Below are 18,163 nucleotides of genomic sequence, written 5' to 3'. Positions count from 1 at the left end.
GACATTTGTGCTTCCTCTGTGGCTCGGATGTTGTCCTCCTGTGGTCTCGTCCCTGAAGCTGCACCGTGTAAATGATTCACACTTGAAGGGACACCTTTGGGTTTTCATAGCTGGCTTTTTTTCTCTCTCTGCTTCATTTGAAGGCTGACGATACCTACCTCCAGCTGAAGAAAGACCTGGAGTACCTGGACCTAAAGGTGAGTGGCCTCAGGGGTCTGCTTTCCTTGGCGCTTACCTTTCTGAGTGTGAGCCTCATCGGAGACCAGCCCCAAAGCCAGAGGCCTTGCAGGTCTTATAAATCTGGGTTTCAAATGAAGGTGTCTCCCATCTGAATCGGAAGGCGGAAGTTTTGTTTTGGTGTTTTTGATTTTTTTTTCTTTGGTTGCTGTGGCTTTGAAAATTTCATTTTTCAAATGGAATATAATAAACATATTACATTATATTGGTTCCAGGTATACAACAAAATGACATTTGTATGTATTAGGAAGTGATTGTAAGTCTGATTAACATCCATCACCATTCTTGGTAATGAATTCTTTTTTCCTGTGATGAGAACTTTTAAGATCTACTCTCTGAGCAACTTTCAAATATGCAATGTAGTATTAATAACTCTAGTCACCATGCTGTATATTACTGTCTCATGATTTATTTATTTTATAACCGGAAGTTTCTCCCTTTCAGAAGAGTTTTACTTCTTATCGCCTCAGATGCTGGGCTCTTAGTTTCTTATGAATTTTGCTGTCAGGTTTCTGGTTTACAAAATGAGGGCACACACTCTTGCTTTTTTCCTGTCCTTGGTTAGAACCACAAGGTCTCTCCAAATAATACCGAGTTGCTTCTTCAGAGCCTCCAGTGGGGTGGGGGTAGGTTTGGTTCACAGGGTGTCCCTGATGTGTGTTCTCAGGCACCGGTGGTTTGGTGGCTTCAGTTTTGTTGCTGGGAGAGCAGGTACCACACGGAATCCTGTGGCCCTGAGGGGTACTGTGGTCTTCCACCTGTGTTTAGGAGATGAACACCAGACCCCTCCCTGTAGGTGATGAAGTTCAGGCTCTAAGTCAACCTCCAGAGCGCAGAGAGAGCTGGGCAAGTTGTTGGAGAAGCGAGAGGCATTCTGCTGGGAAGAGAGCAGCTATTGTTTTGTTCCCACCGCTCTCCGAAAGCTCCCACTGTGAAAAGCACTTCTTATGACTGAGCCAGGACATAGACTGAAGGAATGTGACCTTTAATTTACCGTGGGTGTTAGAGGGCGGGCAAGGGCCCCCAAGGGAGGACACCCAGGTGACGGTCACTGAGGCATGCCTCCCTCAGCCCCCAGGGTACCTGGCTTGACATATTTTTAACCCGGGCTCATCATCTAGCCTGGCAGAAGCAGGACTATGAGCACTGGGTCCTCAGGCAGCAGATGAGAGGCCTCCCCACTCTGAGGCAAGATCAAGGCCTTTGATTAGGAATCGCTCAGTTAACTTACTATTTGTTAATAACTTGAGTGTTTGTGCTATACCCAGCTCAGAGAAACTGGGGGAGAGGCAAGAGAAAAACTGAGGCTTTCTTTCTTTCTTTCTTTTTTTTTTTTTTGAGGATTTCTTTCCTTGAGAAACTTCCAAATGCTCTGGGTTGGGGAAAGAAAATATCCTGAAATAACACAGATTTATGGCAAGGAGTGTATAAAGATGTGTCTGGCTCAGTGCTCAGATCTGAGAGAGTGAGGATCCCCGTGGGCTGATGTGTCAGCAAGGCTTCTGGAGGCGGCGGCATGTGTCTGGAGCCTTGAAGAACCAGAGGGCTTGGGTTGGTTGAAATTAAAGGGAAGGGAACGGTGGGAGCCAGGGTGTGGCTGGGGCTCAGGGGACGTGGGGGCAGATTGTCCATGTTCCTGAATCTGTCCTAGGCTTTAGGAAGGAAGGTGCAGTGAACAAAAGTCAGACTTGGCTTTCATAGCTGAGCTAAACAAAGAGGGTTCTCTCAAAACCCTAGCTTATGTGGTCTTTAGGTCACGCAGAACATGAGTAGGTGTTGTCGGTGGTGGCAGTCAGGCTTCAGGATGCCAAGTGCTCAGACATGGTGGCATGGGCCAGATGGGCAACCCAGCCCAGCCTCCAGTACTCTGATCCTGGGGAGGTCCTTCCACCATGCCCACCTTCCCCGTCTGACCTAGAGCGAGGATCAGCAGCCCCCGATCTCCACCTGCTCTGGGTATCCCCACATCCTTGTTCCCTGACCTCACCGTGCCCCCGTTCAGTTCTTTCACTCCGGCTCCGGGGTCATGCAGGCCACACAGAAATATCTGTAGAGCATCCGTGATGTTACCTGGGCCTGTGGGAGAGGCGTGGCTCACGGCAGCACACGTGTACCTCGTAGAACTCTTCAGCCAGCTTGGTGCATGGTGCAAGGGAACTTAATAAAGCGCCTGAGCCAGAGTCACAGGAAATAGCTGTCTTCTGATTCCCATCTGTGTGGGATAGCTGATCTCACAGTGGGTCCTAGAGAGAAGATCCAGCTCAGGTTTGTTTAAAGATTGTAGTAGTGTGTGTGCTAAGTCTCTTGAGTCATGTCCAACTCTTTGTGACCCGCTGGATGCAGCCCACCAGGCTCCTCTGCCCATGGGATTCTCCAGGCAAGAGTAGTGGAGTAGGTTACCATGGCTTCCTCCAGGGGATCTTCCAGACCCAGGGATCAAACCTGCGTTGAGCTAAAGGGATTGAGAGAGAGGGGAGGGGTAACTGAGGCACAGGATGATGGAGCAGAGCCAGAAGGCCCTGTGAGTCCTGACTCCCCACAGAAACTGAAGAGCCACAGAGGGTATGCGTGTCAGTCACCATGAATTACTTCACTTCTGTTCAATTAAGTAACCCCTGTAAGTAGCCCTATAAAGGAGGTGGTGTTATATTTTTCACTAACTGAACCTCAAAGAAATAAACAACTTTCCCAAGGCTGTGTTGGTAGTCACCGAGGAATCCGTACTTGGGTGTAGCACTGACTCTGAAACTGGTGCTCTTAAGCCCCCTGCCTCCCGGCCGCTTTTACAGTACCGCCTCTACTACTGTGGACGCAAAGCCATTCGGTTTTTTATGGAGCTGAACTGGGATTTTTCTGCCAGGAAATGTGCACAATGTGATAGAGAGAGGCAAGGTGGATCCTTGTGTCTTTACCAGCTAGGAGACGTGTGTGACCAAAACAGTAGCTCACGATTGGAAATTGTCACTGTTTGTCATGAAAAACAGCTGTGTCGATGCCAGCACTTCACTGCTCTTATACTCGTTACTCCGGTTGCTAAGCTCCTCTTAGAGAACCCGTCCCCCAGTGACAGCACCAGCAGGTGAGAGACACTTGGCTTACCAGCAGCATGTGTGGGGAAAGATGCCGGGGTTTGTGCTGTGAGTCACTTTCAGAAAGGTTGACATCTGAATGGGTGTGTAGCCCAACCTGGGCGCGGAGATGCCGCTGAGCACACCCCTGCTGTGACCAGCTTCTTGGGAGAGGTTCCTCTTGGGTCCTCATGAGGAGAGCTAAGCCTTTCTGGAGAAAGATAGTCTCCCTGCCCCCACCAGGTGGGCCTAGGGTCCCCCATGTCTCTATCCCAAATGCCACAGACTTGAGGATCCCAAGCCCATGTCCCATCAGCTGATCCTCATCTTCCAGAACCAGTTGGTGGTGGGTGCTTGCCCATGTGTTGTGGAGTCTGGTCTGAGCATTCCTTCTGGGTCCCAAAGGATCAAGTAGAAGCAGACTCCACTGTCTTAAAAAATGCTGTGTGTTAGTGTTCTTTGGAAATGTTTATTTCCCTGGCATTTTACTTGATGTTGCCAGGGTGGAAAGGATTTCACGTTGATTAAGCATCTGTTCCTGCCTGGCATTGTTTGGGCACCTGATTTTCATCATCTCACTTAAATCCTCTGTGAGCAAATACGAATTATTATCCCCACCACACTAATCAAATTACCCAGAGAGGTAATTTCTGCAAAGTTAGGCAACTGAGATTCGAACCCTGTGACTAACTTCACACCTGCCTCCTTTCTTCCGTGTGCCATGTACTGATTCTAAGCCTGCCCTGAAGTTGTATTCACTGAGTTGTATTTTTGGCATTAATGTTCTGCTCTTCAGAACCCTACACCTAAGCTAGGTCTAAAAAGCAGGTGTGAGGGTTTGCAGTTATTCACAGCTTGAATTATTTTTATGTAACTGGAAAGCACAGCTGGGAAAGTGAGGTGGGGAGAGGGTACCTGCAGCCACATTAGATGGAGCAGTTGCAATCAGCCCCAGAGGGGCTCTTGTCCCTGGTGAGGGACGTTATCAGTGGCTCCAGGTGCCTGGTCTCTGGACTTTTTCTGACTGAGCTTGAGATCGGGGCTTCTCTGTTCAGAGTCTGTTTCTGGAGTAGAATCTCTTAAGTCATGGTCTGGGACATCATCTGTCTCAGGATGGCCAGGAGCTTGATTTAAAAAATTGCAGGTGTGGAGGATGCTGGGCATCTCTGGAAATGATGCCCAGAATTCTGTGTTTTTAAAAATCAAGCTCTGGGGGGATTCTTGTGCACAGAAAGTTGAGGTCTGTTGTTCTGGAGAGAGGTTGTTAACCTTGGTCATGAACTAGAGCAACCAGGTGTTTTTAAAATCCTTTAGAGACTCTGATTTAATTGGCAGTACTCAAGTATACCCTTTAAGAAGGAAAGAATGGGAGGGAAGGAACGAAACAAAAACTCCCTAGGTGTTTCTCATGTGTAGCTGTGGCTGAGAAACATGGTTTCAAAGCAGTGATCCTCAAAATGTGATCCCAGATTGACAGTGTCAGCACTTCCTAGGAATTTGTCAGAAATGTGAAATGTTGGGTCCCACCCCAGAGCTGCTTAGTGAGAACCATTGGTGATGGGGCCCAGCAAATTTGTATATTCACAGCCCTCCAGGTGATTCTGAAGGATGCTCGAGTTTAAGAACCCCTTTTTAGTGTAGTGGCTCCCACTCCTGGCTACCTATTAGACTCACCCAGAAGGGCTTTTCCCCACTCCAGTACTCTTGCCTGGAAAATCCCATGGACGGAGGAGCCTGGTGGGCTGCAGTCCATGGGGTCGCTAAGAGTCGGATACGACTGAGCAACTTCACTTTCACTTTTCACTTTCATGCATTGGAGAAGGAAATGGCAACCCACTCCAGAATTCTTGCCTGGAGAATCCCAGGGACGGGGGAGCCTGGTGGGCTGCCATCTATGGGGTCACACAGAGTCGGACACAACTGAAGCGACTTAGCAGTAGCAGCAGAAGGGCTTTTAAGAATCCCAGTGCCCAGGCCCCACCACAGACCAATTATATCCAAATTCTCTTGGAGTGGGACTCAGGCATCAGTATTTTTTAAAGCTCCTGTGTGATCACAGCATTGGAGGCAGAGATGAGATCCAGTCTTAGCAGGTGGGGACAGCGGTCCCTCAAGGGAGCTGGAAGCATTTGGTGTCATTGGTGAGACAATCGTTTAGGTGGTGACAGCGAGAGTCTGAGAGACCCAAGGTGGAAAATGTTGGTGGGGCTGAGACTAACGCATGGCTCCATGCTAAACCACAGATTCAGTATCTTTCAGTATGTGATGGGGGAGGACGCAGGAAGAAGCAGAGTCCCCTCTTGCCTTCAGAACCAGGAAGGACATGGGCACTGAAATCGGCGCTCTCACGAAGACCCTCCAGGCAGCGCTTAGGAGGCCGGTTTACAGATGAGGGAACTGAAATCTGGAAAGGTCCACTGGCTGGGAAGCAGCATAACCAGCTGAGACCCACTCATTAAAACTGCACAACACACATCCTCCTAAGGTTTCCCCTTGCCATGTCCCCAAATTCTGGCTCGTTCAAATGTCGTTTGATGTCTTACCTGTTACGTTTTGTTGTATTTGCCTTTCTGTTTGGAACAGATAAAAAATAATGAACCTTTGATCAACGTGCTTTACAAAGTGCTGAAGAAGTCAGCACGGGGCTGTCGGCCCAGGAGAAGCGTAAGATGACCTGATCTGTGTCTCCAGGCGGGGCCATTCCATTGCTTCTGGCTCAGTGCCGACTCCATCACTTGCTTAACCAGGGGCTCTCCTGACCGCCCCCAGGCTTCCTGCAAGTCATTTTCGGTTTATTTTCTTTCTACTGAAGCCCCCTCGGCGTTTTGGCTGGTGCACCAGGCTGAGCCTCTCATCTGTCGTGTTTTGTGACTCCATCTTTTGTGCTGCCGTCGGGGGGCGGAGCGGGGGCTTGCCTAGCTTGCCAGAAGCTTGTGTTGTGTTCCCATTCTTACTCGTCTGCCTCCATGGTGAGGGCTGCCCTAGAGCATGCGTTCCTGGGGAGGGAGCAGCAGTTCCTGGTCACCTTGGAGGAGCCGGGGTGTCCTGAGATTCTACCGTAGCCCTGATATTAGGGTGGCTCTACTTTGGGACAAGGTGTTGATGTTTGAAAACATTCTAGATCTGGACTAGAACAAAGCACCCACCTGCCCAGCACCCTCCTCTTTGAGAGATGCAGAGGCAGTGCCCTAAGCATGGCCAGCTCTTATAGCGTCCCACAGGAGGCTGCAGGTGGGAATGCAGGAGCTGTGTCCAGTCATCTGAAGCCCTGAGCGTAGGTGTCTTTGAGTGTACGGGAGGGGAGTTAGATGCCTGGGTGACCTGATGCCAAGAGTCTTTCAAATGAATGAGTGCCCACTAACTTCACTTTTTCTTGTGACTTAGTTGAACCCACAGTTGTGGACTCATAGTTAATGTTCTGAATGGATTTAAGCATTGCTATCACAAAGTGCAATTTGAGGAGGAAATTTAGATGTACGTATTGCTGTGACTATGTTTAGTAGCCTCGAGTCTCTGGAATGAAGCTAAATTTAGAAGCTTAAAGGGCCTGTGAGCTATCTAAACACTGTCCCGTAGCCTCTGCTCTGAAGCCTGTGACCTTTACCCCATAGAAAGAGGACTTAGGCCCTTAGCACAGCCAGCGCACCTGGTTTTGTTACATTCATGGACTCACTAAGCAAACGCTTCTCAAATAGCCTCAGTACTTTGGGCCCTGGTCTGGGCTTTGAGGTTACAGAGAAAATATGTGACAGTCCCCACAGTTACTCCTAAATAGATTACTGTCAAATGAGGGGAAACAGGTTGTCTACTAAGGCCCCTAGCAGTGGCAGACATCAGGTGTGCGAGGATGTCCCCGGATGGGCACCAGGCCCAGATGGAGGGAGGGAGACAGAAGAGCAGCGAGTGGGTCCCGTCAGCTGAGTTTCTAATCCTAATAGACTCGGTCACTTGAATTCCTAAGTTGTAGCACCTTAAAAGCCGCACATTAAGAGGGGACAAAGAGAAAGTTATTTCTTAGAAAAGAGAGAGTGCTAATATCCTGAGAGAGAGAAGAAACATTTTTATGTCAATCTGAAATGGAAATGAAAGCACAGAAATTTGGGAGCGTTTTGCTAGATAAGCAAATAGTCTTGAACACTAACTTCTAAGAAATTCTATATTACTGATTTTTGTAATGACTCTGATTCATCCCCAGAAAGGTCACATTTATATTCAGTATTCCATGAAGACAGTGAAGGACATACTTTTAGAAAGCTTTCTGAAAGTGCCCTTTTTGTGTAGAAATACCTCATTCCTTGCCTGACGGTGCTGGATAAATGAGTTATTGCTCAGTTGGACTCCCCGCCTTTGCTATTTCAGTATCAAAAACGTATCATCCAAAAGAAAGCTTCAGTGACAGAAAGGAAAGAGTTTTTGCTAAGAGGAAAAAATCCCCAAAGCATATCTCAATTTGAAACTGATTTCTTCCTAGGAAGCCAGCCAGGGTCAGCCCCTGGGAGAGCAGACAAGCACATGGCCCCTCACTTGGGCAAAGGACGGTGACACAGAGTGAAGGACCCCACCCTGTGCCTGCTGGGTTCCCGTGTCCTGCCTGGGAAGTTCAGCTGTCCGTGGTTCCCCAGGATTCATTCCCCTCCCTCCCTTCCCCACCACACACCCGCTGCCCTGCAGGAGCCAGCGCGGTCTGGGAAGTTCAGCTGTCCGTGGTTCCCCAGGATTCATTCCCCTCTCCCTTCCCCACCACACACCCACTGCCCTGCAGGAGCCAGCGCGGTCTGTTGTTGTGGATTGTTGTTGTGGTCAGTGTGTTCTGTGACTGTATTTGACTGTGTATGTACACATAATTTGCCAGTTTGAAGAGCAGAATTTGGCTGGATTCTACTTCTTTCTGGGATTGACCTACATATATTTCCCTTTCACCTACCTGGGAGGCAGTAAGCAATTTGCCTATTGCCTCCCAGAGTGCCAGGCCTTCCGTCCTGGGCTGACTTCCCCCAAGATAAAGACAGTGGTTCCTGTCCTCCACTGTGCCACCCAAGGGAGCAGGGGAACAGGCGGGGGTGGGTCTGCAGCCTAGATTTGCCCCTCAGCTCAGGGCATGAAGACGGCTTCTCCCCTGACCTTGACCTTTGGATCTGGGTACACAGATTTTGAGTTCTGAGGGGAATATCTGCTAATCTATTTCTGCTTCTGATTCACACTCACAAACTGGATAGAGTAGGGAGGAAGTGAGGGCCGTTTCTCCAGCAGCTGTGTGTCCATCTGTAGTGGGACCCTCTGCGTAGTGCACACACCATCTCTCTCTGCTGTAGCTAGCTCCACCCTCCATTTCTCTGGCCAGATCTGCAAACCGGAGTTCAGCAAGATAGCCTCCCCTACAAGGGGCATTTGACCTGGCCATCCCTGACCATGGTTTGGCCATCGGGGTGCATCTGTGAAAAAGGTCCCTCTGTTCCTGCAGTTTTTGACAAAGAAGGAGACTTGGTGGAAATGGAAACATGGCCTAGAGAGTTACTGTTTAATTTCGTAGGGGCCAGTGAGTGAAGGGCGACATGTCGCCCACACTGGTCCAGGAAAGGATGGCAGATCTTGTGAAATTCTGCTGGCCCCTAAGTTTGGGTGGTTTTTGTCTGCCGCTTTGTGGTTTCTTTTCTTGAGAGGGCAGGGTAACTTGTATTGCAAGTTCAGACTAACCTCAGCTATTCAGGGATCAGTTGAAAACCCCAGCCAGGAATCACCCAGCTGCTTCTTCCTTTGACCAGATCCTCTTGCTAAACAGTGGAGAATGAGGAAGGCTGATCGTATTCATGGGGATGTGGGCTGCTCAGACTTCCTTGAACTAAGGGCTCAATGATACCCAAGGGATTTGCTAATTTTTCTTGGTCCACTCACTCCATAGCCCCGGGCGGGGGTCATGGACTTCTGTTAATTAGGTTTAACCCCAGATTTAGTAGCAAAACTCTGTCTTATCAGTGGCAAATCTTCTGTGATTCATACTGAACTCATTTGGATGAAATTTAAGCCTTTACTATTGATTCTGAACTTGAAAGTCTATATTTTCTTTGAGAAATTTGTAAGTACTAGTAAGATCTCATTTATTTTTTCCCTGAAATGAAATAAGCATAAAATTAAAGCAGGTATTGCCCATGTTTCTTCCCTTTCTGTGCCGTGATCCTCCCTACCACTGCCGAGATTTCCATACCTGTCTGTTGTAGGGCGAACATTCCCTCCTGAGTTCTGATTCTGAACCCCGTGGTTAAATCTTCTCTAAATTGTTCACCTCCCAGATGACAGGCCGGGATCTCCTCAAGGACCGAAGTCTGAAGCCGGTGAAGATCGCCGAGAGTGACATTGACGTGAGTGAGCTGGGTTTCAGGCCGACCCTCGCCTGCCCGCTGCCCCCAGGCCCGGGATGGGCTGCTTCAGGCAGGGCTTGGATGGTTCCGTAGCCACAGGCTTTCGGGTCACTCTCCAAGGCCGTGCCCTTTCCTCATGCTCCCAGGCCCTCTTCAACCTGTTCTTGTTCACAGGTCAAGCTGAGCGTCTTCTGTGAACAAGATAGGGTCCTCCAGGACTTGGAAGACAAGATACGAGCCCTTAAGGAGAACAAAGTGTGTATCAGTTTTGTGTAATCTTGGGCTGGGTGGCGGGGCTTTTGTCATCTTGTCTTTCCTCAATATAGACTGGACTCTCGTGTGAGTATTGGACGGCAGGTATTCCTTTATCTAGAACAGTGTCTGAATTTTAAGGGTATCTTGTGGGGTTTCTGTCTGAACCCAGAGGAAGCCTTGTGGGGCAACCTCAGCCTACTTATTCCAAATACCATGTCCCCAACCTTAATTCTGCCCTGACGCAGCTCTCCCCAGCAGCCCTGAGAGGTAGGCCTGGCTTGTAGTGATGATGCCACACCCCTGAACCCCAGGGATGGGGGGCCGTCTTGGGGGAAGTGGCCAGAGTCGTAATGCGGCAGAGGTTGTCTCTTCCTAAGCTTCCTTTCCTCTAAGGATCTTGACTGTAGAGGAAGCAAGTGTGGAGTGGAGGAATGGGCTGGTAACCACTGATATTTGGTCTCTTAGACACTTTGTGTGAACTTTTTTCTGCATTTTAACAAGGCATTATATTCATGGTACTCAAAAGTTTATAAATAACATGGCTTTTTTTTTTTTTTAACAAAAAGGGTTGGTTTATTATAGTTTAAATACATAAATTGAACATTCAAACATCTTAATGTTAAACTTTAGAAATAAAAATTTAACATTCAAGCAGGAGTATAGTTTACAAGGAACACCCAAGAAAGGTAATTTGTTATCTAATCCAGAATATTGAAAAGATCACTTAATGGTGAATAAAATGGTTTAACCAGCAGTCCTAGTTTGGCCAAGATGTTAATTACGACAGTGGTTCCATACCTGAGAAGAAATTACTAAATAAATCTCATAGGCTAAACAACAGGACTTGGCTTATAATTTTCTTCTTCAACAGCTTAGAGAGGTTTTTCCATCTGTTCTTTGATTTACCTCATAGTTTATCCCCTTAAGGAGTGGATGGCCTTATGCCCACTTTATAGATGATGAAACTGAGGCACAGAACTGTTAAGCGATTTGTCCTAAGAGGCCACCCAGTGGGCAGACAAAGTCAGAGCTGGACTCAGAGGCCTTGACTCTCAGGCCCCTAGCTGGGTGCTGGCCTCTTCAGTCTTGCTTAGATCCAGCAGGTTTGTTTAGCTTCTGGCCTGGCAGGGGGCCACCAGGGAATTGTCTTGCTATCCTCTTGCTCTTTGGCCCTGGTCCGGCTCAGGACCAGCTAGAGTCGGTGCTGGAGGTGTTGCACAGACAGATGGAGCAGTACCGAGACCAGCCCCAGCACCTGGAGAAGATTGCCTACCAGCAGAGGCTGCTGCAAGAGGACCTTGTCCACATCCGGGCCGAGCTCTCCAGAGAGTCCACCGTGCGTAGATGCTCCCCTGGCCCCACCCCTGCCCCCCCAGGATGGGCTGGGAGGGGGCTGCTTTTCTTGTCTCCCAACCTATAGTTGAGAAGGTGGCCAGGGGCGAGAGTCTTGGCATAGCAGAACTCCTCCAGACTGCCTCCTGACAGTAGCTTACTTTGTCAGGGGTGACACGTCCGTCTCTACCGGTGCCTTAAGGTGCATGCTGTCAGTGCCTCTGGGTGACTGCAGTGACACCCAAGGGGTCAGCCATCTCAGAGCAGCCTGCACAGCTATTCCCCTGATCTGTGTGCAGTTAACTCTGAGATGTCAGAATTTCTGCTCTTTAATTTGTCTGTCTGATGTGGTGCAGGCCCTTTCTGCCAGAGCTGGGAACCAAAGCACCCACAGGGGTGGGAGACGGGACAGTGCAGGTGGCCTGAGACGCATCAGGCACCCCTTGCCCTCTTCCCCTGTAGTTGGGTCAGCAGTGCTCAGGAGTACAGGGGTTCTTGGGGCCTTCTGAGGGGGTGGGCTTGGGATAACTAAGAATCAGAGGCATTTCTTTGATCCACAGGAGATGGAAAATGCTTGGAATGAGTACCTAAAGCTAGAAAGAGATGTGGAGCAGCTAAAGCAGACCCTGCAGGAGCAACACAGAAGAGCCTTTTTCTTCCAGGTGACCCAAGGGCTCTTCATCCCTTCTGAGCTCTGATTTCTTCTTGGAGTCTTCACTTACGGGGGCTGTGAGCCCTACCCAGAGGTCTTCTCTTTGTCCATCTGAACTCAGCCTGCTCACCACCCCAAGCTGTCTCTTTGGGAACGCTTGCCACTGCCAGGCTGTCATGAGAAGCGTCATCTCAGCTCCCCCTGCCTCTCTGCTCTCAGAGACAAGTTCCTTGGCATTTTTCTAAGGGTTTCTCTACCAATTATCTGGGGAAACAGCCCCAAGAGGAGATGGTACTGACCTTGAGAACCTTACAGGGGCTGGAGGGTGATCTGTGTTCCTTGTCCTTGGCCCTGTCTTGGGTTCCTAACTGCTCACTTAGCAGCAGGAAGCCCTGTCTCTTCCCCTCCCTGACTCCTGAGGATAGATGCTATCAAGCCCTCACCGGATCAGTAGTGTGAATTCAGGCCAGATGGGGCGATACCCATTACTGTGGGCCCTGCCTCACTCAGGATAGGCAGCCTTAGAGCCCTGCCTTCCCTACCTTAAAACCAGGCCACCCCGTTGATAGCTGCCTCTGCCTCCAAAGGTGAAAGAAAGAAAGGCCCTGTGTGGTTTTCCTTCTTCAGGTTGGGTCTTCCAGCTGCCAGTGTTCCTCCACTGGAGCGCCCAACCGGGCTTCCACCCCACCCTCAAAATTCTGAAAATGGAAAATAACCTGCTTTTGAACTCAGCTTCAGATCTGTACCCCCTCTTCAGGACCCTGACATAATTCTATTTATTTGAAGTCAGCAAGCATTGAATTGAGGCTTCTTGTGTACGAGGCACCGTGCTGGGCCAGCTTTGGGGCGAAGCTTGCTAATTGGTGAACTAGTTCTAGCCAGGCCTCTTCGTTCAAGTGATTTAATGAATGTGTTGACTCTCTGCACATCAGCATCACCCCAGAAAACTGAAGGAATTTGGGAGAAGGTTTAGGTTTGTGGACTAAGAGGCTTTTCCCAGACCCTGCTGTGCTTTTACTCACCATTTCAAGCTGGTCCCAGAGAGCTTACTCCAGGACCACGTGGAGGAGATTCTTGCCTGTGGTTCAGGGTTGGCCTATGAGGTTACCTAGAATTTGTTTATCTCCTGTGGCTATTGGGTTTTTCCATAATTTTCCTTCATTTGAGCTGTTTCCTTTTCTTTTTGTATCCCCAGATTTAGCATGGTGGCTTAAAAATAAATAGGTGGATATTCTTGGCAGAGTCCTTCAAATGATTGTTTCTAGTTACTAGTTCCTTGAACTATTTCATTACACTTATCTTCTTGGACTTCAACCATCCACATTAATTTCAGCAGTGATTTTTCTTTTTTTAGCTTTTCATTCCTTTTGTTTCTTTAATTGTGCAGGTAACACACAAATGCATCTCTCTGAAAAGTCCACACAATGAGAAACAAGACCAGAAAAAGACACGAAAGCCCTCCTTCCTTCCTTCCCTTCTCTGTCCTGGTCCCGTCACCTTCCCTGCATGTGGTCAGCACCATTAGACCGTGACCTATGCCTTTCCAAATGAATGCCCGTATGTAGTATCATATAAGTTATTGGGGGAGGCAGTTGGGTTTACTTAAAGAGGAATCATACTTAACATGTTGTTTGGTAACTTGCTTTTTTGTCATAACTTTTGTTACGGAAATCTTTCCAGGAAAGATACCCCTAGGTTTATGCTGCCCCACATGATAGCTATTTAAATTGAAACATAAATTAATTAAAATGAACTAAATAAAAATGTATTCCTTAGTCACACTAGAATCAATTCATGTGCTCAGTAGCCACATGTGGCTAGTGGCTTCTGTGTTGGACAGCACACGTTATAGAAGATTTCTATAATCTCAGAAATTGTGTTAGACTTTGTTGGTCTAAGTGAATGGAATTAGTTCTTGACTGCTGCATAGTATTTCATAGGTGGATGTCCCACGCTTTATTAGCCATTCCTCTTCCGATGGGCATTTAAGTTATTTGCAGTGTTTTCCTTTTGTAAATGGTGCCACAATGAGCATCTATCTAATTGCCTATCAGAACTTATTTATGAGCATTTATCTAAAATAAGCTCCTAGAAGTGGACTTGTTGAGTTGAAATGAGTACACATACTTTTTAATTTGTGAGATTTTTTTTTTAATTGAAGTATGATGAGTTCACTGTGTCATGCCAATCTCTGCTGTGTAGTGAAGTGACTCAGTTATACATACACATTCTTTTTTAAGACTCTTTTTCCATTGTGGCTTATCACAGGATATTGAATATAGTTCCCCGTGCTATGCATTAAGACCTTGTTTATCCATTCTAAATGTAATAGTTGGCATCTGCCAACCCAAAACTCCAGTCCCTCATTCTCCCTCCCCCCCTCACCCTTGGCAACAGGAACTCCTGGTCTCTGTGTCGACAAGCCAGTTTCTGTCTCGAGGACACGTTCATTTGTGCCATATTGTAGATCCCACATATGTTGTGTCCAAATGTTTGTGACCCCATGGACTATAGCGTGGCAGGCTTCTCTGTCCTCCACTACCTCCCAGAGTTCACTCAAATTCATAACCATCAAGTCGGTGATGCTATTAACCATCTTATCCTCTGCTGCCCTCTTCTCCTTTTGCCTTCAGTCTTTCCTAGCATCAGTGTCTTTTCCAATGAATTGGCTCTTCACATAAGGTGGCCAAAATATCACATATAAGTGATATCATATGATATTTTTCTCTTTCTGACTTAAGTATGATAATCTCTAGTTGCATCCATGTTGCTGCAAATGGCATTATTTCATGCTTTTTTGTGGCTGAGTAGTATTCCATTGTATATATGTACCACATCTTCTTTACCCATCCATCTGTCAATGGGCATGGGTTGTTGCATGTTCTGGCTATTCTGAATAGTGCTGCTATGAACATAGGGGTGCATGTATCTTTTTGAATTATAGTCTGTTCTGAGTATATTCCCAGGAATGGGATTGCTAGACCATATGGTAGTTTGTTTAGTTTTCTGAGGAAGCTCCATACCGTTTTCCATAGTGGCTGCACCAACTTATATTCCCACCTATAATGTCCAAGAGTTCCCTTTTCTCCACACCCTCTCCAGCATTTGTTAGTTGTAGGCTTTTTAACAATGGCCATGAATTGAGTATACCTCTTAAATATTAGCAGGTAACTCAAAACCACCCTCTAAAAGGCTGCATTCATTTGCCCTCCCACTCACAGTGCCTGAGAGTACTGAACTGTTTGCCCAAATCCTCGCCAACACTTGATGTTATCAACCTCCTTAGTTTTTGCCAGTCTGCCTGCTAAAAAAGGACATCAGGCTTCTATTTCCTTTTATCTAATTACTAGTAGGTTAAACATCTTCTCATGTGATTATTGGCTATTTGTGTTTCTACTGTGCCTGAGTTCTTGGTGACTTAACACGCAGCAGGCCTGGAATCCTTTTTTCCCCTCCCCCAAACAGATGGGTACAACATGTGGGTCTTGTCACAGGCTTTGTAGAGAACTTAGTCCTGTAAGTTACTAGGAGATAGGCCAGTCTGAAGCCAGGGCCCTGCAGCTTGATTTCTACCTAGCCTAGTGGCATTGCTCATGCTTTCCCTGAGTGCCACAGTGCCCTGGGGAGCTCACAAAGCCTTCCTTTGAGCAGGCTCAGTGTTAACTTCTTTGGTGTAATTCTAGGCCAGGCAAGCTGTGAGCGTCCTAAATAAATCATTGACACTGGAGATAGGCTTGCAGCCCCATATGCAAATTCTCAGTAATGAGGCTTGGAAACTCACCTCTCTTTAGCCAGCATTGGCTGTGAGAAAGCCCACAGCCTTTTCAGCAAAGATAAGTGGCTTTATTTAGGAAGATCCTCACGGCCACCTGAGTAGACAAACCAGAGGATAAAAGAACGTGCAAGTGACTGTGAGAGTCAGTGATAGGTGAGGCTACCTGTAGGTGTCCCTACTTCCGGACAGTGAGTTCAGACCTTTGCTGAGCGAAGTCCATAGGAGCCTTCCAGCCCATTGTGATGCAAGGACACAGGAATGAAACCCCACTCTGCTGCTCCCCCAAAAGCTTCCTTTACCTTGTTGTTCAGTTCTGAAATTCCATCGTCCTTGGAGAAAGATACAAGTTCTCTGGGCTTTGCTTTTCTCTGCTCTTCTCTTACATATTGGGGTGACAGGGAAAATGGGGGCAGGATTGTGAACTGACAGGGGGAACTACGCCAGGTAGACTGCCAGGGGAGGAGAGAGAGCGATGACCTTAACCCCACACCCCTCCTTTACCAGCCCTCTGCTTGGGGGCCTCAGCTCTAGAGATAATCCCCTTAGCTCAGTAACGTGTCTGTCTTAGGACCCTTGTACCTTAAGGGGAAGCTGAGCATTAAGCCTGCTATTTGCACATCAGCCCTAAGGATGTGCACTGGTGTTGGACGGGCCGAGAGAGTAGAAGAGCCCCGCTTAGGAGGGAGGCTTCAGACGTCTGTTGTCCTGGCTATTGGGCAGTATTTGGTCAGGGAATTTTATGTAATTGGGCCTTTACTTATTCAACATTCATGTACTGAGAAGCTGCTCAGTGCCGGGCCCCGGGGGGAGGTATCCAGGAGCAGTGATCCACAAATATTACACACATGAGAACTCTTCCAGGTGAGGCTGGCAGGGAACCTTGAGAGGAAATACAGGTGTGGAGCCTTCCTTTTTAAGTCCATGACGTGGGACATGATAATTTTAAAGTTAAAAGAATACCATATCTGATGTATAAACAACTCCATTAAAAGATGCCCACGATCCCTTAGTCAAGCAGACCCTGCTCACCTCTTTCTAGGGCATCTTCCCAGGTGGTTTTGGTTACAACTTATCACAGTGTGCACATGGTCATGTTCAGTTCAGTTCAGTTGCTCAGTCGTGTCCAACTCTTTGTGACCCCGTGAATCGCAGCACGCCAGGCCTCCCTGTCCATCACCAGCTCCCAGAGTTCACTCAGACTCACATCCATCAAGTCAGTGATGCCATCCAGCCATCTCATCCTCTGTCGTCCCCTTCTCCTCCTGCCCCCAATCCCTCCCAGCATCAGAGTCTTTTCCAATGAGTCAACTCTTCGCATGAGGTGGCCAAAGTACTGGAATTTCAACTTTAGCATCATTCCTTCCAAAGAAATCCCAGAGCTGATCTCCTTTAAAATGGACTGGTTGGATCTCCCTGAAGTCCAGGGGACTCTCAGGAGTCTTCTCCAACACCACAGTTCAAAAGCATCAATTCTTCGGTGCTCAGCCTTCTTCACAGTCCAACTCTCGCATCCATACATGACCACAGGAAAAACCATAGCCTTGACTAGATGGACCTTTGTTGGCAAAGTAATGCCTCTGCTTTTGAATATGCGGCCCTTTTCCCATTGTACTTTATTAAAAAAAAAAAAAAAACAGCTTTATCATGTGATTCACATACCATAAAATTAGCTATTTTAAGTATACAATTAACTGATTTTTTAGTGAATCCGCAGAGTTGTATAACCATCCCCACAATCAGTTGTGTGACATTTCCAGCTTGCCCCTAAAGGAACGTGGTCCTGTTTACAGTCCCTCCTCATCCCCACCCCAGCTCTCCACCCTTGCTCTAGCCAGACACTACTCTACTTTCTATATGGACTTAGCTATTCTGGACATTTCATAGAAACGAAACCATACATATGTGGCACTGACGTGTCTGGCTTCTTTCACTTGACGTAATGTTTTCAAGGTTCCTCCATGTTACAGCAGATGTAGTACTTCATTCCTTTTTACTGCCAAATAATGTCTACTCTGCCCATTATATTACACCCCAAATCCCAGGACTCAGCTCTGTCGTTAAAAAGATGCCCTTTATATTCTAGGGATCATGTCACTTCACGTCCTTGCCTTCTCTTCCCTTCTGCTGTGGTTGCCTGAGACAGTCTGTTTTTTAAATTGTTAAGTATACCTAACGTAAAAGTCTCCATAACCACTTAAGGATACACTTTGGTACCATTAAGTGTATTCACACTGCTGTATACTCAGTCTTCAGAATGATTTTCATCTAGCAAACCTGAAACTCCGTACACATTAACCAGCAATCCTTCCCGCTTCTCCCAGCCTCTGGCAACCAGCCTTCTGCTTTCTGTCTCTGATGTGGCTGCTCTAGATAACTTCATTGAATCACTCTGTATTTTAGGCAGTCTTTTCTTAAATGGAGAGCAAACAGGCGAGGTGCACTGGCGAGAGCTCCTCTGAGATTCCTACCCTGGACCTGGGGCCTCTCC

General features: G+C 47.6%; 1 protein-coding gene across 12 annotated transcripts in view; it reads left to right on the top strand.

Moving 5' to 3' along the window:
* Positions 1–18,163, top strand: part of PLEKHA7 (pleckstrin homology domain containing A7) — a 228,757-nt gene that overhangs the window by 192,519 nt on the left and 18,075 nt on the right. For 9 of the 12 annotated variants that reach the window (XR_003514710.1, XM_027563389.1, XM_027563387.1 and 6 more), the window contains 6 exons: positions 144–197; positions 5,889–5,969; positions 9,593–9,661; positions 9,836–9,916; positions 11,103–11,252; positions 11,809–11,910. Coding sequence is in view for 11 of the 12 variants with exons in the window: in XM_027563389.1 (XP_027419190.1) it covers positions 144–197; positions 5,889–5,969; positions 9,593–9,661; positions 9,836–9,916; positions 11,103–11,252; positions 11,809–11,910 (537 nt within the window). In the remaining variant the exon portion in view is untranslated. The remainder of the gene's footprint in view (positions 1–143; positions 198–5,888; positions 5,970–9,592; positions 9,662–9,835; positions 9,917–11,102; positions 11,253–11,808; positions 11,911–18,163) is intronic. The other 3 variants (XM_027563388.1, XM_027563391.1, XM_027563396.1) reach the window with 1 other exon arrangement.

The sequence above is a fragment of the Bos indicus x Bos taurus genome, chromosome 15 (genome assembly GCF_003369695.1).
Source record: "Bos indicus x Bos taurus breed Angus x Brahman F1 hybrid chromosome 15, Bos_hybrid_MaternalHap_v2.0, whole genome shotgun sequence".
NCBI classification, from domain to species: Eukaryota; Metazoa; Chordata; class Mammalia; order Artiodactyla; family Bovidae; genus Bos; species Bos indicus x Bos taurus.
Note: the sequence above shows the minus strand (reverse complement) of the source record. Positions and strands in the feature narration are given on the sequence as shown.